Source organism: Rhincodon typus, chromosome 31, assembly GCF_021869965.1.
Source record: "Rhincodon typus isolate 14 chromosome 31, sRhiTyp1.1, whole genome shotgun sequence".
In the NCBI taxonomy this organism is placed as follows: domain Eukaryota; kingdom Metazoa; phylum Chordata; class Chondrichthyes; order Orectolobiformes; family Rhincodontidae; genus Rhincodon; species Rhincodon typus.
The window spans coordinates 15,911,418-15,936,417 of NC_063362.1; the positions used below are offsets into that span (position 1 = coordinate 15,911,418).

General features: G+C 43.0%; 2 protein-coding genes across 4 annotated transcripts in view; one reads left to right on the plus strand and one right to left on the minus strand.

Moving 5' to 3' along the window:
- The window catches only part of klhl21 (kelch-like family member 21), a 129,562-nt gene extending 116,202 nt beyond the window's left edge, over nt 1–13,360 (plus strand). For all 3 annotated transcript variants that reach the window (XM_048615242.1, XM_048615244.1, XM_048615243.1), the window contains exons 3-6: nt 1–872; nt 5,163–5,568; nt 10,378–10,450; nt 10,857–13,360. In XM_048615242.1, the coding sequence (XP_048471199.1) occupies nt 1–872; nt 5,163–5,568; nt 10,378–10,450; nt 10,857–11,162 (1,657 nt within the window). In that variant the 3' untranslated portion in view covers nt 11,163–13,360. The remainder of the gene's footprint in view (nt 873–5,162; nt 5,569–10,377; nt 10,451–10,856) is intronic.
- A 153-nt stretch (nt 13,361–13,513) lies between these two features.
- On the minus strand, nt 13,514–23,414 carry LOC125486629 (telomere zinc finger-associated protein-like). The gene is made up of 6 exons (XM_048614880.1): nt 23,401–23,414; nt 23,167–23,303; nt 21,869–22,033; nt 21,144–21,232; nt 16,751–17,037; nt 13,514–13,879 (listed from the first exon to the last, which is right to left on the minus strand). Exons 1-6 carry the CDS (start codon nt 23,412–23,414, stop codon nt 13,861–13,863), a joined length of 711 nt encoding a protein of 236 aa, XP_048470837.1. The 3' UTR covers nt 13,514–13,860.
- Nucleotides 23,415–25,000: the final 1,586 nt, after the last annotated feature.

Genomic DNA, 25,000 nt, shown 5'->3' on the forward strand with positions numbered 1-25,000 from the left:
CCGGACGGTGCTGGCAGCCGCCAGCCACTACTTCAGGGCCATGTTCGCGGGCCGCCTGAAGGAGAGCTACGCCGAGCGGGTGGAGCTGCACGGGGTGAAGGCTCCGATCCTGAGCCTGCTGCTGGATTTCTCCTACACCGGCCAGGTCACCGTCACCCAGGGCAACGTGGAGCCGCTGGCCCGTGCCGCCGATCTCTTCCAGTTCCCCTCGGTCAAGGAGGCCTGCTGCGCCTACCTGGAGCGGCAGCTGGACGTGGCCAACTGCCTGGAGATCCAGGAGTTCGCCGAGGCCTACGCCTGCCGCGGCCTGGCCGAAAACGCCAAACGTTTCATCCTGCGCCACATCGTCGAGCTGTCCGCCGAGAAGGAGTTCGAGGCCCTGCCGCAGCGCCGGCTGCTCGAGTACCTGTCCGACGACCGGCTGCACGTCGACAAGGAGGAGGCGGCCTACCAGCTGGCCCTGCGCTGGGTCAAGGCCGACTCCAAGCGCCGCCTCCGCTTCTGGCCCGAGCTCTTCGAGCACGTGCGGCTGCCGTTTATCCGCCGCTTCTACCTGCTCGCGTACGTGGAGAGCGACCCGTTCGTCTACTACTCACCCCGCTGCCTGCAGCTCATCCACCAGGCCCGGGCCTTCCAGTCCTCCGAGTACGATCGCCACGATTACCCGTGCGAGAGGATGAGGGCTCGGCCCTCCACCGGCCTGGCCGAGATCCTGGTGGTGGTCGGCGGCTGCGACAAGGACTGCGACGAGCTGGTCACCGTCGACTGCTTCAACCCGCTGACCGGACACTGGCGGTACTTGGCCGAGTTCCCTGACCACTTAGCCGGAGGTTACAGCATCACCGCCTTCGGAAACGACATCTATGTGACCGGTAAGGGAGTGGGGCTTCTCCGCTGCTAAACTACTTGAGTCGAGTTCCTGTTGCCTAGGGAACGGGAGTAGGCCTATTCCCTCTCTGCTACCATTTCTTTAAATATCTTGCTTTTATTTCTTTTCCATCCCTTTAGGCGCCTGGGGTAGATAAGGTACATATTTATATTTGCTTCCATAACTAGTTTTGCCTGGAACAGGTCTTTAGCTTGTTGCCTGAAGCTATGTTGAAGGTCATCATTCTGCATCAAGCATGCTTGATCAGGAGACCCTACCGCTTTTACCACCTGCCATAAGTGAACCGGAAGACTTTGCAAGTCAATAATCATTCTGTTTTACTGCATTATAAACCTACTTTCTGTTGCCATCAAATCCTAAAATGGGACTTGAACCCAGAGCTTCTGGTTCAGAGGGAAGGGTGGTACCCCCGAACTAAAATATCTTCCTATTCCATTAGGTACGGTAGGTCAGCACCCCAACCTGCCTTAATCCAAGTCTTTTTCACATTCTTAAACCAAAAAAACTTCACCTGTGATAATCTTGCAACACAGAAGGATTCAACCAATTGTATCTATCATCTCTTTAAAACAGCTGTAACTCTTTAGAATTAGAATTACGTTTATTGTCACATGTATTCACAGGAGTGCAGTGAAATGTTTACAAAGTCGCCACTTATGGCGCTATCTTAAGTACTTGCTTGCAGAATCTTAGAAATAAAAAGTTCAGCATTACAGACCTTCCCACCATCTTAGGTGCAAGGTACGTAGGTACAAAATCTTAGAAATAAATTAGAAAAATAAATAAAAGTTCAGCTTTACAATCCTCCTCACAATCCGTGCCGGGCCTTGCCTCCAGACCACACCTCCAGTCCACGCCAACTGCAGCTTGGGGCTGACTGCAGTCACTGCCACCTCGGGCCTGTTCTCGCCACCGCTGCAGGTGTTGGGGGACCTCATTCCCTGCCATGTTGGGCTCGCTCACCCCATGATGGCTCAACTTCACTGCACTGGGGCTCACTCTCCTCTGCGCTGCACAAACTCACTCTCCACAGAAAGTAAGTAGATTAAAGTAAGAAAAACAAAATAGTGAAATAAGAAAAAAAAATTAACCAACCAGAGCAGATGAGCCCTGGGCGGAATCCTGCATCCCGCACTACTGCTTTGCCACCATCATGAAAGCTTCAGCTGGCCCTCTACTGAATTGATTAAATAAATTTCATGGGTCATAGAAGTCAGTGAAAAATTGCATCCTCGTTTTGCTTCTGAATAGCTTGACTCTAATTTTCAGGTTGTAGTGCTTCTGGATGGGGTACAGGAGTGGTATAGAGAAACTAGAGAAGTTGGGCTATTCCCTTCAAGCAGAGTTTTAAGGAGAGATTTAAGAGATGTATTAAATGTTATGAAAGGTTTTAATAGAATAAATGAGGTGAAACTTCTTCCTTTGACAGGAGGGTCAGTAACCAGGGAACATGGATTTAAGATAATTGGTAAAAGATGGGTAATGTTTCTAATGTACACTGTTCTGATCTGAGATGTGTTGTCTGAAAAGTTGGTGGAAGCAGCTTACATACTAGAAAAGAAGGATGTTGTCAGTCACTGGGGAAAATGCAGGGTAGTGGGACTAATTTGGATAGATTTTCCAAGAGCCTGTGATGGGCCCAATAACCTTCTGTGTTCCTGGATTCTGTTGCTAAAGGAAGTAGTTTCTCTCTCTATTGAATCCTTTGATCATTGTACATATCTCTTAGATCATCCCCATCATTCAAGGGAATACAATGTAAGGGAGAATTACCCTGCTCTTCCACAATATGAAGTGGAGTCTTTGAGGAAAACAGGAATTTTTTTCTGAGGGTAGTGAATCTGTGGCATTCTTAATAGAGGGCTGTTAAGGTTGGGACTTTAGAAATCTCTTTCTCTCAGCCTTGAATATTCTTAATCATTAAGGGAATCAAGAGTTATAGGAATAAGGCTCCCATGTCTTATGGCCTAACAAGACTGAAGTCTCATGTGAAAGACTACACCTCTGACGGTGCCGGACCCCTTCAGTACATGGCACGGTGGTGTGTCTTCAAGTACTTGGCTGTGGGTTCCAGCCTCAATCTTTGGTTCCAGGAATAGAGGCTATCACTGAGTCACAGCTGATGCTTAAGTCAGTCATCTTTAGCAGAATCACTTCACAAACCTGATAAAATGAACACAACATACAACAACAGATGTTGAAAGTAAAAACAGTTGAAGACATTTGAATAGTTGTAAGTAAGAATGTGAGTGTTGCTGGAAAGGCTTGTATTTATTGTCCATCCCTTGCCCTGGATAGTTAAGCTGCTTCTCCAGAGAGTGTGCTTTAGCTTCATGGGCATTCTAATGGCACAATCCAAACCAAACCCATGTTGGTATACATTCACTTGTTAAGCAGCAACCATCTTAAAGGTGGTCTTGACCTGCAGGATGGACTGTAAGCTTTTTAAAAGGACAGCTCCCTCAATGTGGGTGACAAGCTGACTGGTTTTCAGCATTTAAAAGTGCTGTTTCTGAATGTATAAGATGGCTAGGCAGAATTCTGCATGTGTTTTAATAATACCATACCGTTATAACTCTAGAACTCTTCTGAGATAGTGTTGAATCTGTCCCTGTTTTCTCTCTCAATTCTTAATGCTTTGCTTTGAGGTTGATGAAGTGACATTGATGGGAAGTGATGTCCTATTTCAGTCCTCCCTGTCTGTATTCACTCTACATACAGATCATGTTAATGTGGCAGATCATACAGCTATTTTTACTGTGTGAAATCCATGTCACTGAGAATTTATTTATTATCAGCAGCTACCAGTGAGGCAAGATGTAAATGACATCTCCACGGGTTAAAAATCTTTCCGTGATAGTTTGTGACCATGCTAGGGTTTAGCGGGTTATAAGCTGGGGCTGTTTGCAGCTCTGACACCTCAGGGTGCTGCATTCTGCTGCGAGCTGTCTTCTTGCTTGAACTTTACCACGCAGAGCTTGGGAGACAGCTCCTGGGCACCTGTAAACAGACACCACATGGAGGATTAATGCTCCCTGAGGAGCAAGGGGAATGTTAAAGGCTAAATGTTGTTTTGTTGGAGCAGGACACCCGTCCCTGAGGATATCAGTGGTCTGTTCTGAGTTGGTAATTGAAACTTGTTAGAAGCAAGCTTTTGCATTTTATAAACAAGATCATAAAGGTCAAGGAAAAAGAGTGAAATTATCATTTTTTTATAAAAGACAGGTCAAAAGTTGCACTGAATGATTATAGGGACCTAATTAAAGAATATAGAGTTAGAGTCACCATGATAGTGATGCTAAGAAGGAGGATAATGGTTTTGAGGAGAGACTGGAGATACTGGGATTGGTGGGAGCCAAGAGATTTAAAAGGGCTTTACAATGAATAGTTTTGCTTTAGAGTGAACAGGGAAGACTACTTCAAATCAGGGAATTCATGATCAGGATCACCAATTTTCCTCACTGAGAATGAGAATAGAATTTCAAAACCCTCTCTTGCCACTGAGGGGCAATTGGAGGATGAAATACTTCACCCCAGGGAGTGGTTGAGGCAGAGACCATTGCAACATTTAAGGAGAAAATCAGATTAATTGAAACAAAGGAAGGAAGTGGGATGAGTTTCAGATTTTTCATACAGCACAAATGCAATGGGCATAAAGGCAAATCACTGAGCTGTAAACTGCTATGAAAAGTGTGCGACTTTGGCTGTTGAGCTTGTTTCTGATGTTGCCACAGTCTGATAGCCCATTTTGGCCCACATCAAGAAAGACTTGTGTTTATGTAGTACCTTTCATAGCCTTGGTGTTCCAAAGGATTTTATTGCCGATGAAGTATTTTTTTGAAATGTAATGTTGAAAATTTGCACGCAGTAAGGTCCCACAAAATGTAATGTGATGGTGACCAGATATTCTGTTTTTAGCGTTGTTAATTGAGAAATAAATATTGGCCCCAGTGCCAAGGACAACTCCCTTGTTGTTCTTCAAAGCAGTTCCATACATCTTTTACGTCTACTTGGAAGGGCAGCCAGGAGCTTGGTTTAAAATTTCATCTGAAAGATGGCATTTCCGACAGTGCAGCACACCAGAATTGGCACTGCGAGTGTTAACTTATTAGCCTGTCAAGTGAGACCGCACTCTTCAGATTCTGAGGTGAGAGTGCCACCCACTAACATGGAGAATGACCAATCGATCCCAGGAGGGAAAAGGACAGTCAATGAGTGCTGCCTTCATTATGTCTGTTTTTTTTTTTTTTTTTTTTTTTTTTTTGTCCAATAGGTGGTTCTGATGGGACATCACTGTATGACTGTGTATGGCGTTACAATTCCAGTGTGAACGAGTGGACAGAGGTTTCGCCCATGCTGCAAGCCCGAGAGTATCACAGCTCTGTGGTACTCAAAGGCCATATCTACATCATTGCCCACAACAGCCTGGAGCGCTATGATCACAGCCTCGACAGCTGGGAGGCCCTGCGACCCATGCCCTTCCCCATGGACAACTGCTCAAGTACAGCCTGCCGGGGAAAACTCTATGCCATTGGCACACTTGCTGGCAAAGAATCAATGGCCATTCAGCGCTATGACCCTGAGATTGATTCGTGGAGTGTTGTGGTTTGCGGTTCATTACCTCCATGGTCATTTGTGCCAAAGACAGTGACACTCAATGGACTGATATATTTTGTGCGGTGAGTTTAAATTGGTTACACTGTGTGGGATGGGGTTGCCCTTGCGTAAAAGGAACATCTGTAAACAGGAATGTCGTGAACCTTTGGGAGTAAAGTTTACTCTCTACTCCTCATGTTGCAGAGCAGCTGCACAGGTGCCTCACCCTGGTTTGTATGCATGACGGATAAGTTTGAGACTGTGCAGAGATAGTAAGAAATCTGAAGAAGGGTCCCGACCTGAAATGTCAGCTTTCCTGCTCCTCTGATGCTGCCTGGCCTGCTGTGTTCCTCCAGCTCCACACTGTTATATTTGAAACTATGCAACTGTGCTGCCATCACAGCATGGTCCTATCAGTTGCTAATTCCATGCATGTGTTCACTACCCTTTCTCTTCTATCCACAGGCATGCAATCACAGACCCACTGTGTTATGCTTTCCTCCCTTTGATAGTTTTGCAGCTTTATATGTTGTGATTGGATTATTCATTGATTAAGGAGAATAATTGTCTCTCCTTTGGGCTTATTTCTAGACTTTTCGTAGTGATTTAATTCATTCTAGATTCCTTATTTTGTTGAGCTGCACTATTTTGATGGGCCAAATGGCCTCCCCCCAACTGTATGACTATAGTTTTCAGTGTATGGGGTGTAATGTGAAAAGGGTGTCGAGATGCTTTCATTTTCAACTGTTCGTGTGAAAGGCGTAACTGGTAAGTTAGGGAATGATGGATGGCTAGAGAAATTGAGGCTTTGGTCAAGAAAAAAGGAGACTTCTATCAGGGGTAGACAGCTGGGATTGAGTAAATCTCTAGAAGAGTATAAGGGCAGAAGGAGTATACTTGGGGAAATAAGGAGGGCAAAATGGGGATATGAGATAGCTTTGGCTAATAGAATTAAGGAGAATCCAGAGAGGGAGAGAATAGGTACATTAAAGATGAACATGTCCATTTGTGTGTGGAACCACAGGAGATGGGTGAGACTACACAAATATTTTACCTCCGTATTTACTGTGGCGAAGGACATGGAAGCTAGGGAACTTGGGGAAATAAATAATGTCTTCAAAAGAGTTCATATTACAGAGGATGAGGTGCTGGAGTTCTTAAAATAAATCTCTGGGATTTGATCTAGTATTTCCCAGAACTTTGTGGGTTGCTGGGCCCCTTGTTGAGATATTTGTATCATCAATAGCCACAGGTGAGGTGACAGAGGATTGGACGTTGGCTGATGTGGTGACATTATTTAAGAAAGGTAGTAGTGAAAAGCCAGGGAACTATAGATCAGTGAGCCTTAAGTCAGTGGTGGGTAGGTTGTTGGAGGGGATTCTGAGGGACTGGATTTACATGCATTTTGAAGGGCAAGGACTGATTAGTGACAACGTGGTTTTGTGCATGGGAAATCATGTCTCTAACTTGATCGAGGGGGTTTTTTTTTTTGGGAAGAGGTGACGAAGAGGATTGATGAAGGCAAAGCGGTGGACATGATCTGTATGGACTTCAGTAAAGTGTTCAACAAAGGTTCCGCATGGTAGACTGGTTAGTAAGGTTAGATCACGTGGGATCCAGGGAGAGCTAGCCAACTGGATACAAAATTGCCTTGAAGGTAGGAGCCAGAGGGTGGTGGTGGAGGGTTATGTTTTCAACTGGAGGCCTGTGACCAGTGGTGGCCACAAGGATCAGTGCTGGGTCCACTGCTTTTCATCATTTTATATAAATGACTTGTATGTCAGCATAAGAGGTACGGTTAGTAAGTTTGCATATGAGAGCAAAATAGGTGGTGTAGTAGACAGTGAAGAAGGTTATCTTAGAGTACAATGGGAGCTTGATCAGATGGGCCAACTGGCTGAGGAGTGGCAGATGGAGTTTAATTTAAATAAATGTGAGGTTTTGCGTTTTGGTAAAGCAAACCAGGGCAGGACTTGTACACCTGGAGAGTGTTACTGAACAAAGAGACCTAAGGGTTCAGGTGCATAGCTCCTCGAAAGTGGAGTCACAGGTAGATAGGGTGGTGAAGAAAGTGTTTGGTACGCTTGCCTTCACTTGTCAGAACTTTGAGTATAAGAGTTGGGACGTCATGTTGTGGTTGTACAGGACATTTAGTGAGGCTAGGAAGTTGGTGAGGTCACGTTTGGAACAAATCATACAATTTCAGTTGCCCTCCTATAGATGTTGTTAAACTTGATAAATCTTTTCTGCACCCTCTCAAAATGTTGCTGGACTGAAAGATTTGAGCTATGGGGAGAGGCTGAATAAGCCTGGAGTGTCAGAGGCTGAGAGGTGACCTCATAGCAGTTTATAAAATCATGGGGGGAATGAACAGGGTGAATAGCCAGGGTCTTTTTCTAAGGGTGGGGGACTGCAAACTAGATGACATAAGTTTTTAAGGTAAGCTGGGAAAGAATTAAAATGGACTTGAGGGTTCACTTCTTCAGAGGGTGGTGCGTGTATGGAACGAGCTGTCAGAGGAAGTGGAGGAGGCAGGTACAATTACAATTAGAAGCCATCTGTATGGGCACATGAATAGGAAGGGTTTAGAGGGAATTGGGCCAAATGCTGGCAAATGGGACGAGGTCAGATTGGGATGTCTGATTGGCACAGACGAGTTGGACTGAAAGGTCTGTTTCCCTGCTGTAGGACTCTGACTCTGACTCTGAGATCACTTTCAAATGACTGGGCTTCTGTATCAAATCACAGGCTTCCCAGCAAATCGCTGATAGCTAGGTTGTGACGTTTATACCAGTGACTCTCATACTTTCATTATTTTAGATATCTGTTTTGCATTTTCTTCCTCTCTTCCCATACTATATCTAATTCCAGCTGGCCTTTTATCACCAGAACAAGAGGTGTCTGAACTATGACTCGTGATCCTTGAGTTGATTCTTGACCAAGAAATTCTATTGAATCGGCACTTTTTTTTTGTCAACTGATTTATTGTGATTTAATTAGTCTTAGTATTTTGGAAGGGCTGTTCTTGGGATTATTTCTTTCCTTGGTGAAAAGAGCAAAATTTTCATTTGTATAGCACCTTTTGTGGTCTTTGGCCATCTCAAAGCCATTACAGCCAATGTTGTAAGTTTTACAACAGTACAGCACCAGAAGAAGACTAGTCAGCTCATCATGCCTTCACCAATTTGTTTTTGAAGAACAATCTAGTTGATCCCACTCCCCCACTCTTTCCCCGTTGCCCTTCAGATATTCTCCTTTGTACTTATTCAGTTCATTTTTGAAAGTTTTATTGTTAAACAGTATCCACCACCACAATATTAATATTTTCCGAATCCTAACCAAGACCTGTTCGTATTAGCAATATGAAATACTTGGGAGTTAATAGTGACAGATTTACATGCAGTGACCTGTGTCTATCTGTTCACCCAAGTGAGCCAGTGAGGATGTGAATCTTTGGTAGAGCAAGTCTGATCAGTGGTAAAACTCCAACTGCTTCCTGTCCCCCCTGCCCGATTTATTATTATCTGAGCCAGGATTGGTCAAAATGACATGAATCGAAGAGAAACGCAGGCTGGGCCCCATGTGCAGCTTGAAATGTAAAGCTCTCCTATACTAGGACAGCTCCCATTAATTGAGTGACTCTGGTTGTCTAGTTTCCACTGACCACACTACATTCGGTCTGCAATTTGTGGGCTTCATGTTTGGTGAAATTTTCGTCTGCAGTCTAAATGACCTTGATCTCCTTTCAGCATCTATTTCTTTTTAACATGTAACAGCTGTGTCTGTTTCATGGCAGCATTCAACACAGATGAATTCAGTTCATCATTCCTATGCCATTTCTTTAAAAAATGAGCTCTCCAATTAGTTCCACTCTCCTGACCTTTCCTCACTATCCTTTAAGTATTTAGCCAGTTTCCATTTTGAAAGTTGCTACTGAATCTGGCAGTGAAATGCAGATCACAACTCATTGTGTAGAAAGAAAAAAAACACTTTTTCTTGTCTCATTTTCTGTCTGGTCATCCAATGGAAGGAGTCAGGAGCTGCTACACCACCTGCTGCTGTCAGCCACAGTCAAGCGCTCACCCAGTAAACAAGTGGACCTGAATAAGTTAGACACAGGGAGTCTGTTTTCCAACATCAGTAACAACTGTTATCTAATCGTGTTGTTTACTGCAGGAATTCTGATTCATATTAACTTTGTTTTCCTGCCAGGTTTCTTCCTTCTCTCTTGAAGCTTGCTTGGTTATAGTTCCACATATGCCAGTACCTCTCTTCAAGAGTCTCCTGTCTAGTTGTGAGCCCAAATAGAGTATTAGTGGGCTAGTGGATCACAGGACCAGAGGGGTTGTAACACAGCACAAACTTTAACCTAACGTTTATACGTAGTCTGAGTGGTAGGGATGCTACAGGAATGGTTTGTTTCCCCACCCCACCATCCACCCCAAAAAAAAAAATTAAAAAGGGATTATTGCAACATAGAGTGCAGAAAAGGACTTTTTGGCCCGACTCAACTGTGCCAACCAGTGCCGTGGTAGTGTCCTTATCTCTGAGCCAGGAGGCCTGGATTCATATCTCACCTGTTCCAGAACTCTGTGATAACATCTCTTGAACAGATTGAATGGAAAATATATACAACAGCAATTACACATCAAAATGACTCCATTGCTTCTAAAACACTTCGGGATATTGAGGCTGTGAATGATTCTGTATAAATGCAAGTTTTGTTTTCTCTCGTGGAACAGGACAAAATGTGAGTAAAATACAAGGCATGAGTTGTGTTGAAGAGCTTTATGTGGACTGTCTGTGAATGCATCTTCTGTTATGCTCATGATTCTATCCTGGTGGCATCTGGACTGATTGCTAAACGCATTCTCTTCCTCTTCTCTCCACAGGGATGATTCTTCAGAGGTTGATGTGTATAACCCAACAAAGAACGAATGGGACAAAATTCCACCCATGAATCAGGTACTGTGTGTGTGCGCGTGCATTTTGGAGGTGGGGAGATAGTAGTTGTAGGATGGGTGGTACAGCGTGACCAGCTATATTCAAATCAGGTCACATTTTGCACTCGATCTGAATTGACCAACCTCCGAGTCCCAGAATGTAGTAGGAGCTGATCTGAGCAGAGTAGGAGGAATAAGGAAGGGGAAAACTGGGTGGTTGGAGGTGAGGTGGATGGGAAAGACTAGTGTATATCTGGATGAAACTAGGAAGTGGCAAAGCAATGGAGGAATTTGGAAAATAGGATGAAAATTCTGAAACTGAGGATGCTGAATGGCTGAAGTATACCCCTCCTTTTAGTTTCTGTGCAGTGTAGGATGCTTCCCTATTTTGAATCTGTATGTTTAACTTTTTTTTTCCTACATTGCAGGTCCATGTTGGGGGCAGTGTGGCTGCTCTGGGAGGGAAGTTGGTTGTGTCTGGCGGCTACGATAACACGTTTGAACTATCCGACATAATCGAAAGCTATGACTTTCAGACTGGTTCCTGGAGCGTAGTAGGACGACTCCCACAGCCCACCTTCTGGCATGGAACTGTCAGCATCTTCCGACAGTTCATGCCCACCGCCCAAGTTACCTTTGAAGGGACCCTGAACGACAACCATAACAATGAAATAAATGCCCTGAATCTAGCTCGGTATCGAAGACACCTTCACAATGAGAACCTCCGCCTATAGCACTGTTTAGACTGGAGTAAAGACTGATATCGGCTACAGTGAAACCCGCTTGGATTCTCTCCAAAACCAGCAGATTTCTAACACATTACAAAAGCTCGCCATCTAATTCTGGACTGGCACATGTCAATTGGACATTGCCCTTTCCCAGTTTATTTTAAAAATTGTCCCTGTTGGACCAAAAGCAGTCACTGCTCCCTGTTGAATTGGGTGTTGACTGAAATAGTTCAAATTAATACAACTGTGCCATTCATTGGCTGCTGTCTATGTTTAGTCTGGCAGGTTTCACTGTATCTGTTGACCGATTCTGTTAAGTTAGGAGATGTGACAATTTTGTCTTCTCCTATGGCCACATGCTTGTTGCTAAGCATTGGTTGAAAAAGAAAGACTTGCCTTTAAGTAATGCCAGATCACATCACAAAATGCTTCACTTGCAATTAATTTACTTTTGAAGTGCAACAATGTAAGGAAATAAGGCAGCCATTTTGTACACAGTGTGAACACATGAACAGCAACAAGGTTAATGCGGTATTACTGGTAATTTGAAGGATGAGTTTTGGAGAGAACCAGACAGCCGGAGAAATCGTCCTGTAGGATTCTTGAGGCTCTGATCTGCACAGGCAGATAGCGGTTGAGCACAAATACTATTTTGTGTTTCCTATTTTGTTCCAGCCCTGGAAAGTCAACTATATTTTTACTAATTTTTAAGTTTTGTTTTATGACCGTGTTGGGATATAGTGAAGTACCAGGTGAACACCATGTGCTATTTACTGGGTTTTAATGAAGACATACAATCCAGTGTTTAATGTTTACGCAAAGAAGTTGCAATGTGAGTTCCAGTTGGAAGGTATGCTAAGTCTGTAAAAGGATTGGCAATGACTAGCTCCAGAAAAAGCTTGCCAACAACCCTTTGAAGGTACTGATTGCTGCATTTTAAGGCTGGATCTAACCCGATTAAAATCTCTGACACTAAGTTGAGCAAATCTGTGCAGTGGAGAAAGCTTGTTTGGAATGTAGAATTGGGGTCTTGCTGCCTTCGAGATGGCAAGTTGGTACTGGTGCACTTTAATCCTGTGGGATATGTTTTAATTTGCCTCAAATTTGCTGCCCCATCACCAACCCCACCCTCTTCAGCTGTAGCAGGCTTGTTAGAATTTCACAAGGGTGAAAAAAACTCAGTTTTGGAAGGAAGAATACATATCAAGGAGTTCCACTCCGTTTTCTAGAAACACTGCCAGCTTGTTCCAAAATAGCTCGTCTATCCTCTCCATTTCTGAGAGGACAGAGGGTATCGGATATATATATTTAGTTTTATATATATTTCTATTTATAAAGCAGTAGAAATAGAGGGTTTGCAATTAAATATTCAAGAATCACACATTCAAAATATGCCGCCAAATAGAAAGACATGGTTGTTCATTTGCAGTTTTTAGAACCTGGAAGTAAATATTCCCATTATTCTATTTGAGATAACTTGATATTTATTTCATGTTCTATCCATTATTTGCTGCTGACATTGTTCAAAGTTCAACTGTTTGAAGTAATTTGTTCAGAAATACAGCAGTTCTATTTTTCTACATTTTCCCTTTCCCCACTTCTACCCTGAAGGCACTGCCTCTCTGAGGCACAGAACACAGCAGTGATTGCTCCTCGTGCCCATCTTGACCATTCCTCATGTGCATTTTGGCAGTTTATTTGGCTGCAGTCAGGACTGATGCTGTCCTTGTCCAGCAAATACAATTAGCAACAATAGCCTGTTTTTTTTCCCTCCCCTCCTCCTTAGTCTGAGGCACCGAAACAAATTCAATACATGGTGGCTGTGTTAAGCTTGATATACACACCAAGGATAGAATTGATGTTTTTTGTTAAGCTTAACTCCATTTGGATAAACTTTCAGTTGTTAGAGAATGGGTGGTTCCATTTTTAAGTACATGTCTGAATCTGAACAAAATCTCCATTTAATATTGAGTCTAAATACAGACAACTTGAAGGAGAAAATTGATACATTTTAGTTTTCAAGGTAGGACATGTGGTTTTCCTTTCGAGATTCTGTGAATTCTAAACACTTCCTGGTTTTGTTTCTGAGTTTTTAATGCGTGTTGTTTTATTTGAGATGTTGTGGCTTATTGTACACAAACATGTAGTTTACATTGAGAAGTTGTACAACACAAAATCCACTAAAATAAAATGTCTATCTACTCTGAAGGAGTTAGCTTGGTTTGTTTTAGTCAGAATAGTTTAATATGGACTTAAGGTAGGGTTTGTCTCTTTTAATGCACTTGTGGATAAAATTCTCCTTGTTGTCTCAGCATGAGCATGAAATAAATGTGAAGCGACTCCAATGCCATTCCCATTGAGAAAATATTTGTATTTTTGTTCCATTATTTCATTCTCAAGTGTAGTGCCTTTTTATGGTTATCAAATGCAGCAACTATTTTCTACACTGCAAGATCGATTGCAAGCAACAACCAGTTAATCTATTATTTTTGTTGCTGATTGAGTAGCATGTTGCTCACCACACATTGATCATTCCTTGGTCATCTTTGAGCACCGCCACATGATCTTTCAGAAGATAAAAATAACTCAGCCAGCATTTCTGTTTCTGTTGTCTGTCACTTATTTAGATGCTGGAAACAGGCTTGGGCTGCATTGATGTCCAATGGCGCTCTCTCCCAATGAAGGTGAAATTTTGATTGAGGCTCTAGGAGGTTGCTTGTGACCTGTGGAATGAAGGGGAAATGGAGAAAGTTGTGTTTTTTTTTCCACACTTTGTGTTTGGACAGTAATTATTCTGACCAGAAGTTAATTTCCTGCAGGGATGTACAAACTTTTTTTCGAACACCCTGTAATTTCTGTCAATAACTTTGCCAGACAAATTTGCCATTACTTCTATATCTCAATCCAGCCTTTTTTTCTTGTCTATTGCTTTACCATTTGAGTATTCAGCTGCATTAAAGGATACTATATCCTTGAATAAAAATGCTGAATGAATACACCTAATGCTCCTGTTGCATGTATCCAGGATTTCTTGTTTTTCGTTTTTCCACAATCTGCAGTAATTTTGCTTTTGTCTTTAGTGTTTAATTCATTGCCAGCAATATTCATCTTAAAGTTCTATTCCAATTTTTTTTATTGTAATCAATCAGAAATTAATTCTCATCTCTCCATAGATGCTACCAGACCTGAGGATATCCAGGATTTCACGTTCTAATGCAATCTTTCTGTATTGTTTTGCAGGTTGCGTATGTGACCAGTAGATGGCAGTGACACCCACAATGTCAGTATAGTTAGGCTATCTGGCTGAATCTTGAGGTGTCTCCCTGCAGTTAAGTTTGCTGGCAAGGCCAATGAAAGAAAACAAATGCCCATATCAGAATTCCTCACCTATCCCTAATTACTTTTGAACTGAGTAACTTGTTAGGCCACGTAAAGGCAAATGGGTCAACGTGTCGGCCAGACCAAGAAAGAACAGCATTGCCTGCCTTTTATGGAGTACTTTTTCAATGTCGACACTACATGGGGATAAGGAGAAAGGGCTAATTTTCTCCACTGGTTGATGCTGTTGTCCAACACAAGGAAGGTAGTAGTGATAGCTTGAGGTTAATCTTGATCCAAGGACATTACTGCAGGAGTTCCTTAAGGTAGATATTTTCTAGTCACCCTGTTCAGAGATGTTATTACACATCTCTGGAGCAGATGGGACTTGAACCTAGGCCTTTAGCATCAGAAGTAGGGACATTATCACTCTACCACAAGAGCCTATATGGTGCCTTTTAGAGGTACTGTTCTGGACCCAAATATCTTCAGCTGCATTCTGTGTCCTTCCCTCCACCATAAGGTGCAGAATCGGAAATGTTCGATGATAATTGCACACTGTCCAATATCATTTGCAACTCTTCAATAATGAAGCAGTTCACACCTGTAAGCAGCAAGACCTACACTATACATGAGCTTGATCTGATAAATAAGGGTTTAAAGGGATATGGGCCAAATGCTGAAAAACGGGACTAGATTAGTTTAGGACATCTGGTTGGCATGGATGTGTTGGACCAAAGGGTCTATTTCCATGCTGTACAGCTCTACAACTAAATTGTACGTCAAACTTTGTTGGAATCATATTATTCCAGTTAGGCTCAATACACCTGACTCTTTGCAGATTGTGGGTTGCATCTGTAAAGTACAAGTTACCCAGAAAATTGTGGAAATATTGTGGCTGGACAGTATCTGGAGTGAGATATAGCTGGAATAACAGTCTTCCTGATCTATGACTAAATGGCAATAGCATTTGCATCATGCAAGCGCCAGGTAGTGACAGTCTCCAACGAGAGAGAATCCAATCAACTCCCCACAACATTCAATAGCATTACCATAGCTGAATCCTTCACTATCGATTTCCTGGAGGTTACCACTGACTAGAATCTGAAGTAGACCAGCCATATAAATAGTGGTGCAGCAGCAGATCAGGAGCTATGTCCTGTGGCAAGTAACTTGCCTGCTATCTTCCCAAAGTCTGACAGACATTTATTTATAAGGCACAAATGAAGAGAGCGATGAAATACTATCCATTTGCCTGTATGGGTGTGACTTCAACAACACTCAAAGTTTGACACCATCCAGGACAAATCAGCCCCTTGATTAGCACCCCATTCATTCCCTCTGCTGCTAATACACATTTATAACGGCATGTGCCATGTACAAGGTGCATTGTAGCAACTCCCCAAGCTTCCTCCAACAGCACTTTGCAAACCCATGATCTTGACCACCGAGAAGGACAAGGGCAGCAGGTACATGGGAATACCACACCTGCAATTATTCTGACTTGGAACAATGTAGCTGCTCCTTCATTGTGGATATTGAAATCCTGGAATTCTCTTTGAAACAGTGCTTTAAGTGCACTTTCATTATTAGATGGACCATAGTGGTACACCAGCACTTTCTTTAAAGTAATTATTGATGGGTAACAAATGCTGGCCTTACCTGTGATATCCACATCCCATGAAAGAAATTTTAAAAACAAAGTCATTAACACACTGCAGTTTTTGGGATCTTGTTGTGTGCACTGGATGATTGCTTCCCTATGACAGTGACTTAATTTGAAGTGCTTTGCAATGTCCTGAAGACATGAAAGGCACTTTTTTAAAAATTCCAATTTGTCTTTCCACACAGCAATATTTCATGATTTGCTAAATGAGCAGTTGTGTGCTTGTTGAATTACTGGTTAAACAGGGAATGTGGGCTAGGACCATAAAGGTCACCACTGCTCGTCTTCGAATAATTACACAGTATCTTCAAAATCCCTGAGCGTCTGAGTTAATGTTTCATCTGATAAATGGTAGTTGGAAAAGGCAGTATTCCCTCTTCACTATACAGTGCACGTTGGGGTTACATAGCCAATTCGGAGCGGTGGGGGGGCGGGGTGGTGAGTGGACAAAATATACAGGGAAGGTTGTGTTGATCAGTGACTATTTAGAAACTCCATTTTATTTTATATATTTTACAAAGCAAGAGTCAATTATTTGTTTGAGGTTCTGACCCCATCTTCAGGCAATAGGTTCTTTTATATCTTGACTATGGTGACCTCTTCAACGTACATGTCTGTCATACCAATGGACAGCTCCACATTCTCTTGCAGTTGATAACTCCCAATGCCTGTGAACCTATGAGATAAGAGTTCTGGGGTTTCAGTGCACTGATTAGTCTTTGTGGCTGTGGTGGATAGGACCTGGTCTGGTAGGCTGGCTGTCCGTGTTGCTGTGTTTGTGTCACTCTCTGCACTTTCCTCTTTCTCATCTGTGATGATCAGGTTGCGTAACCTTCGCTGACGGGGGTTGTAATTTTCTACCCGCCCATGAATCTCCATGTGTCGCCTCAGGTGAGCCTGCATTTGAGCAAAACGCACATCAGTAGTGAGCAGGTGTCAAACAGAAATTTGCTTTTACGTTTTTAACTTAATCTCACAGTAGTGTTACTAAACAAAGACTGTTATAGAGCTGCACAAGAACATAGCACATTACAGCGCAGTACAGGCCCTTCGGCCCTCCATGTTGTGCCGACCTGTGAAACCAATCTGAAGCCCATCTAACCTACACTATTCCATTATCATCCATATGTTTATCCAATGACCATTTAAATGCCCTTAAAGTTGGCGAGTCTACTACTGTTGCAGGCAGGGCATTCCACACCCTTACTACTCTCTGAGCAAAGAACCTACCTCTGACATCTGTCCTATATCTATCACCCCTCAATTTAAAGCTATGTCCCCTCGTGCTAGCCATCACCATCCGAGGAAAAAGGCTCTTGCTGTCCACCCTATCTAATCCCCTGATCATCTTGTATGTCTCTATTAAGTCACCTCTTAACCTTCTTCTCTCTAACAAAAACAGCCTCCAGTCCCTCAGCCTCTCCTCATAAGACCTTCCCTCCATACCAGGCAACATCCTGGTAAATCTCCTCTGCACCCTTTCCAATGCTTCCACATCCTTACTATAATGCGGCGACCAGAACTGTACGCAATACTCCAAGTGTGGCCGCACCAGAGTTTTGTACAGCTGCAACATAACCTCATGGCTCCGAAACTCAATCCCTCTACCAATAAAACCTAGCACACCGTACGCCTTCTTGACAACTCTATCAACCTGGGTGGCAACTTTCAGGGATCGATGCACATGGACACCGAGATCTCTCTGCTCATCCACCAACAAGAATCTTACCATTAGCCCAGTACTCTGTATTCCTGTTACTCCTTCCAAAGTGAATCACCTCACCCTTATCCGCATTAAACTCCATTTGCCACCTCTCAGCCCAGCTCTGCAGCTTATCTATGTCCCTCTGTAACCTGCAACATCCTTCCGCACAATCCACAACTTCACCGACTTTAGTGTCATGCGCAAATTTACTAACCCATCCTTCTATGCCCTCATCCAGGTCATTTATGAAAATGACAAACAGCAGTGGCCCCAAAACAGATCCTTGCAGTACATCACTAGTAACTGAACTCCAGGATGAACATTTCCCATCAACCACCACCCTCTGTCTTCTTACAGCTAGCCAATTTCTGATCCAAACCGCTAAATCACCCTCAATCCCATGCCTCCGTATTTTCTGCAATAGCCTACCGTGGGGAACCTTGTCAAACGCTTTACTGAAATCCATATACACCACATCAACCGCTTTACCCTCATCCACCTGTTTGGTCACCTTCTCAAAGAACTCAATAAGGTTTGTGAGGCACGACCTACCCTTCACAAAACTGTGTTGACTATCCCTAATCAAATTATTCCTTTCTAGATGATTATAAATCCTATCTCTTATAATCCTTTCCAACACTTTACCCACAACCAAAGTAAGGCTCACTGGTCTATAATTACCAGGGTTGTCTCTACTCCCCTTGAACAAGGGGACAACGTTTGCTATCCTCCAGTCTTGTGGCACTATTCCTGTAGACAATGACAACATAAAGATCAAAGCCAAAGGTTCTGCAATCTCCTCCCTAGCTTCCCAGAGAATCCTAGGATAAATCCCATCCGGCCCAGGGGACTTATCTATTTTCACACTTTCCAGAATTGCTAACGCCACCTCATTATGAACCTCAATCCCGTCTAGTCTAATAGCCTGTATCTCAGCATTCTCCTCGACAACGTTGTCTTTTTCCTGTGTGAATACTGACGAAAAATATTCATTTAGCGCCTCTCCTACCTCTTCAGACTCCACGCACAACTTCCCACTACTATCCTTGACTGGCCCTAATCTTACTCTAGTCATTCTTTTATTCCTGACATACCTATAGAAAGCTTTAGGGTTTTCCTTGATCCTACCTGCTAAAGACTTCTCATGTCCCCTCCTGGCTCTTCTTAGCTCTCTCTTTAGGTCCTTCCTGGCTAACTTGTAACTCTCAAGCGCCCTAACTGAGCCTTCACGCCTCATCTTTACATAAGCCTCCTTCTTCCTCTTGACAAGAGATTCAACTTCTTTAGTAAACCATGGTTCCCTCGCTCGACCACTTCCTCCCTGCCTGACAGGTACATACTTATCAAGGACACGCAGTAGCTGTTCCTTGAACAAGCTCTACATTTCAATTGTGCCCAGCCCCTGCAGTTTCCTTCTCCATCCTATGCATCCTAAATCTTGCCTAATTGCCTTTCCCGCAGCTATAACTCTTGCCCTGCAGTATATACCTATCCCTTTTCATTGCTAAAGTAAACGTAACCGAATTGTGGTCACTATCACCAAAGTGCTCACCTACCTCCAAATCTAACACCTGGCCTGGTTCATTACCCAGTACCAAATCCAATGTTCTTGTTGGCCTATCTACATACTGTGTCAGGAAACCCTCCTGCACACATTGGACAAAAACTGACCCATCTAAAGTACTCGAACGATAGTGTTTCCAGTCAATATTTGGAAAGTTAAAGTCCCCCATGACAACTACCTTGTTACTTTCGCTCCTATCCATAATCATCTTTGCAATCCTTTCCTCTACATCTCTGGAACTTTTCGGAGGCCTACAGAAAACTCCCAACAGGGTGACCTCTCCTTTCCTGTTTCTAACCTCAGCCCATACTACCTCCGTAGACGAGTCCTCATCAAACGTCCTTTCTGCCACCGTAATACTGTCCTTGACTAACAATGCCACACCTCCCCCTCTTTTACCACCTTCCCTGATCTTATTGAAACATCTAAACCCCGGAACCTGCAACAACCATTCCTGTCCCTGCTCTATCCATGTCTCCGAAATGGCCACAACATTGAAGTCCCAGGTACCAACCCATGCTGCAAGTTCACCCACCTTATTCCGGATGCCCCTGGCGTTGAAGTAGACACACTTCAAACCACCTTCCTTCCTGCCTGCCGGTACACTCCTGCGACCTTGAAACCTTATTCATGACCTCACTACTCTCAACCTCCTGTACACTGGAGCTACAATTCAGGTTCCCATCCCCCTGTTGAATTAGTTTAAACCCTCCCGAAGAGCATTAGCAAATCTCCCCCCCGCCAGAATATTGGTACCCCTCTGGTTCAGAAGTTATTAAAGCAGTTCACCAAAAGCTTGATTTAAAGTGGTAGGTTTTGAGGAGCATCTCACAGGGGAAGAGGTGGTTAGATTTAGACAGGGAACGCCAGAGCTTTGTTCCAATACAGCTGAAGGACCAGATGCCAACAATAAGACACAGTAATTTGGAAATGGACAAGGGCTAGACTGGATAACACAGCGTTCTGAGGATTGTAGAACTGGAAAAGTATTCGAGCTGGAGAGGGATGGGGAAATGGAAGGATTTAAACTCGAGTGGTCTGAGTCAGCCTTAGACAGTTGCGTGGGAGACAGATGAAATTAGTAGCTATGAAGCAGTATGAGAGGCAGGAGCTGAAGATAAATGGCTTATTGAGAATATCAAAGCCATGAGGGGACAAGCAGAACAGGAAATTAAAAACACAGGGATTCTGATAAAGGTCCTGCCCTAAAATGATCCTATTTTCTGAAACTAGCCTGTCTTCCTTCCTGTTCAGTTCTAGCATTTTTTACTTATGATTACAAAAAAGACATTATTCTGTCACATTCATCACAGCTGGTGACTTTAAAGTTGCTGTTTAGTGACACCCTATTGAGAGCTGTTCTAAATGGGTCCTGAGATTTAATGTGGGTTAATGACAGAGAAATTGTAAAACAACAAAGGGCACCTGTTCAGCCCAGTCAATCCTTGCTAGTGTTCATATTTCACATGAGCCCATCTCCCATCCCTTATCACAACCCATCTGCAAAATCTTCTGTTCCTTTCTGATCTGGATTTTCTGTAAATTACTCTGCTATTCACAACTCTATATTGTTAGTCATAGCAGATTTCTTTGGCTGGCAGTACTCGTCTCTTCCCCTCATTACCTCAACAACCTCTTTGGCTGATCTCAATATTGGGAGAATTCAACAGTATTAGCAGAACTAAAATGCAAATTTTATATTTTAAAATCTGATCAGTAGATGAAGGATCTCACCTGTCGAGTGAATTTATAGCCACATTCACTGCACTCAAACTTCCTCACCCCTTTGTGCCTCCCCACATGTACACGCAACTGATCAATGGCTGAAATGAAGGAACAGATCAATTAGTTAAATTTAGCGACAGCATTGATCAACTATGCTTCTCTTTCTCCCCATTCCTCAAATATTCACCCCCTTCTCCTTTGAAGGGGGTGACTTTGTTTCAGGTAGAGATCTGCAGGAGCTGGGTACACTCCTGCATACCGGGTTATTCTTGGACTTGTTCAGTCCTGCTTCTATTTTGGTGTTCTTACAAGTTTCAGCTCCACTTTCCTGTCCACTCCTCATATCCCTTAATTTGGAGAGACCAAAAATCTGTCCATCCCAAACTGAACTGTATTGGAAGATGAGTTTGAGTGAGACGCTGTGTAATCACAGTGGCTGGGACAGAGTTCACAGCTGTCCCTCCTGCAACATTCCAAATGCAGATTCCAGCAAGAATCACTCGTTTGCAACTGGGAACTCTGGGGGAATTTGTCAAGTTGATGGCAGTAAGAAAAGAAAATGCAAAAAAAAAGACTAGCTGCCCAGTTTGCAAATTAAAACTTAGTTGATGTTGTTAATACCAGCCAGTCTGTATTCAAGTCCGTTTTCACTGATGGAGTAAAGTTCTTAGAACATGTTAGGAAAGGCTGGGGAAACAAAATATTGCCTTACCATGCTACATATGAAACATTACCTTTAAAAGTTTTGCCACAGATATTGCAGTAATGTGGCCGCCCTTCCTGATGTTTGCTGGCCATGTGACGATGGAGAGGACCCCTCTCTGTAAAGGTCTGGCTACAGACCTGACAGCTGAATGGCCGTTCACCTGTGTGAGTCCTGTTGTGTTTGTCCAAGCTCGCTGGAACAAAAATCAAAATAGAATCTTCAGTAAGTCACTTGATTTGACTAAATATATATCTTTATCTCATGATTTACCCATCAGCTGCTCTTTCTATCCCACTGTGATTGAGCTGAGTGTTTTCTACTTAACCCAGGCTAGTGAAATCAAAGCCCATAACTTACCCTCTTTTGGCAAAGCCCTCATTTTCTTGGAACAGCCTGACAAGATAAGTTAATTTCACCTTGTGTCCTGTCTTTAAAAGTTGATTTAACCTTACTCATTACCTGTGTGGGCATTACTGGCAAAGCTGACATTTATTAGCCATCCCTAGGTGCCCTGAGAAAGTTGAGATGGGCTTTCTTTTGAACCACTTCAGAGGACAGTTGAGTGGCAAATGTTGATGGAGGACTGGAGACACATATTGGCCAAAATTGGATCAGGATGACAGCCTTCCAATCTCCATGTCTGTCTATCTTCCTATTGTTTTGTCCCATGTTTTCACTGTGCTTTGGATCTTCACTCTTTTGCTCACCCACGTACATGTAATCTGTGGAATTCTTCTCAGACAGCAGTGAGTTTTTGAATATATTCAAGTCTGTATATATTCTCATGCAACAAGGGAGTCAAGGATTATGAGGGACAGACAGGTGTTGACACCACAATCAGATCAACCATAATCTTATTGAATATTTGAGTGGACTCAAGGGGCCAAATGGCCTACTCCTGCTAATTCTTGTGTAAAGGAGATTAGTGGAGCAATCAGGTTTTAAAATGATGATCTGACAGCTTCATTGTTATTTTTACCAATATCAGCTAATATAGTTAGGCCTAGTGCAGAGAAGGTATTATTACCTAGCCTGGAGTGCATAAGCAGAGGATTGTTGGATAACTGGCTGTCTACGTGCCAATCCAGGAATATTAGCCAACTCCGAATACTGTCTCCTACACTTAGCCCCCAGTGCTGCACTAAGACAGCAGACAACTCAGCAGAGGTCAGGGGAAGACTACACTGTATGGTATTGGTGCAGAACCAGTTGATCAGTCTGCCATCTCTACCATCACCAAGAGAATTTTGTATAGGTTCCTCTGTTACGGAGCTGTAAACACTCAAAGGCCAAAGCTTCATCTGACTCATGGAGGCAACTGCCCACCTTGAATCCTGAAGGTTTTCCCACATAAATGGCACTGGAAGGGCTTTTCGCCCGTATGTGTCCGTCGATGGACGTTCAGGTTCCCCTTCTGTGTAAATCCACGGTTGCAGAATTCACAAATATATGGCCGCTCATTCCTATAACAGAGGTACAAAAACAAAGTGAACATTATTCCTTTTCCCCACCACACATTACATATTCTTTCCAATCTGAACCAACATCACTAAAACAAACTCTCTGGTCGTCATCATATTGGTGTTTGTGGGAGTTTGCTGCATGCAAATTGACTGCCATCTTTCCCATTAAAATAATGACAAAAGTTCTTTGAGAGCTATAAATCGCTTTGAAAAGTTTTGAGCTTTTGAAAAGCAATTTTTTTTTCCTTTTTAAACAAGCTTGGTCAATATTGTGTCTCTCAACAGAAAAGTCAACACATGTATTGGTATCTCAAAAGATTTTTACAGTACAATTGGTTCTGCCAAAACGCAATAGTTGTGTTGCTGTGCAACATTGCGTTATAAAAAATCGCACTTATAGAAATAACGGGGCATATGGGAAACGCAGTGTTAGGGCAGACTACCAAAAATATCACCCAAAATCGCTCAAAAACCTAACCCAAAGGATAGTAGTTTGAATAAATTTTAATTCATATTGAATGAAATAAAATTAAATTTAACACTTTACTTTGAAAACTGTAAAGATGACTTGATGGGGGAGGAGATTTTGAGATTACTCTGTTGTTAATGCAGGAGCTGAGGGTCATCATTGTCATCATCATCGTCATCATTGTTGTCACGGCACCACCTTCAGCTGCAGCTGTGGTTGCAGGGTTAGGGCGAAAAGTAGTTAATTCTGAAGTGGATGGCTGTGGTTCATTGTCTTCTGACTGTTTCTGGGGTGTTGGCTTAAAAAAGACATCCAGTTTTGCTGCTTTGCCCTTCTTTCACGAATAAGCTGTTCATAGAGTGCCAAATAAGACTTTATTCTGTGAACTGCTATCCTGCTGCGAACCTACATTGTAATCGTTGTCCTCTAAGAGCTGCAACTGCTTCTCAATTTCCCTCAGCAAAGAAGACAAAACAGATGTGGAAAGCTCTCATGGTGCTGCAGCCTGAACGTGATCTTCATCTCCAACTCCAACTTTCACTTGCCCCTCATTGACAAGTTATTGTAAATCAGCTGTAGAGAGGTCTTCACCGTGGGACTCAAGCAACTCTTAAACATCTTCATTCCACTTCTTCAAATCCAAATTACTTTGCAAGATCAACACAATGTTCTTTGATTCTTGGGAGCTCCACTGATGGATCAAAGCCTTTAAAATCTTGAAAGAAGTCTGGGAGAAGCTTCTGCCAAACTGCATGCAAGCAGTCCTTACTGACATCACCGCAGGTCTCCACACTAATGTCAATTGCATTCTTAGTGTTAAAGCTCTTCCAAAACTGAAGAACACTGTCCTTGTCCCCCTCAGTGGCTGCAATCAGCCTCTTAAATGTGCACCTAAATAATAAGCTTTAAAAGCTGTTATTGCACCCTGGCCCATAGGTTGAAGGAGAGACTCTTTTGACACAACATTGCATGTATTCAGGACAAAGCCTGTGAAACAATCATGTGATGCCAGCGCGGAGACTCTTTTGGCGCTAACACCGTGCATGCTCAGGACAAAGCCTGCGAAATGATCATGTAATATTGACGCATACTCCTCCACGCACCGATGGCATCGTGTTACAGAAATAGCATTCCCCTATTCGTCAGTCGTGTTATAGCCAATTCACGTTGCCGGAACATAAAGCAGAACCAACTATACTGGAGATATACCCTATTTAAAGAGTCCTTG

What these genes read in the sequence shown, in the direction of transcription:
- LOC125486629 (XM_048614880.1), bottom strand. An exon ending in CTGTGGCAAAACTTTTAAAG is followed by an intron (nt 21,233 to 21,868) that starts GTAATGTTTCAT and finishes CCTTCATTTCAG; the next exon opens with CCATTGATCAGTTGCGTGTA. An exon ending in GCTATAAATTCACTCGACAG is followed by an intron (nt 17,038 to 21,143) that starts GTGAGATCCTTC and finishes GCTCAAATGCAG; the next exon opens with GCTCACCTGAGGCGACACAT.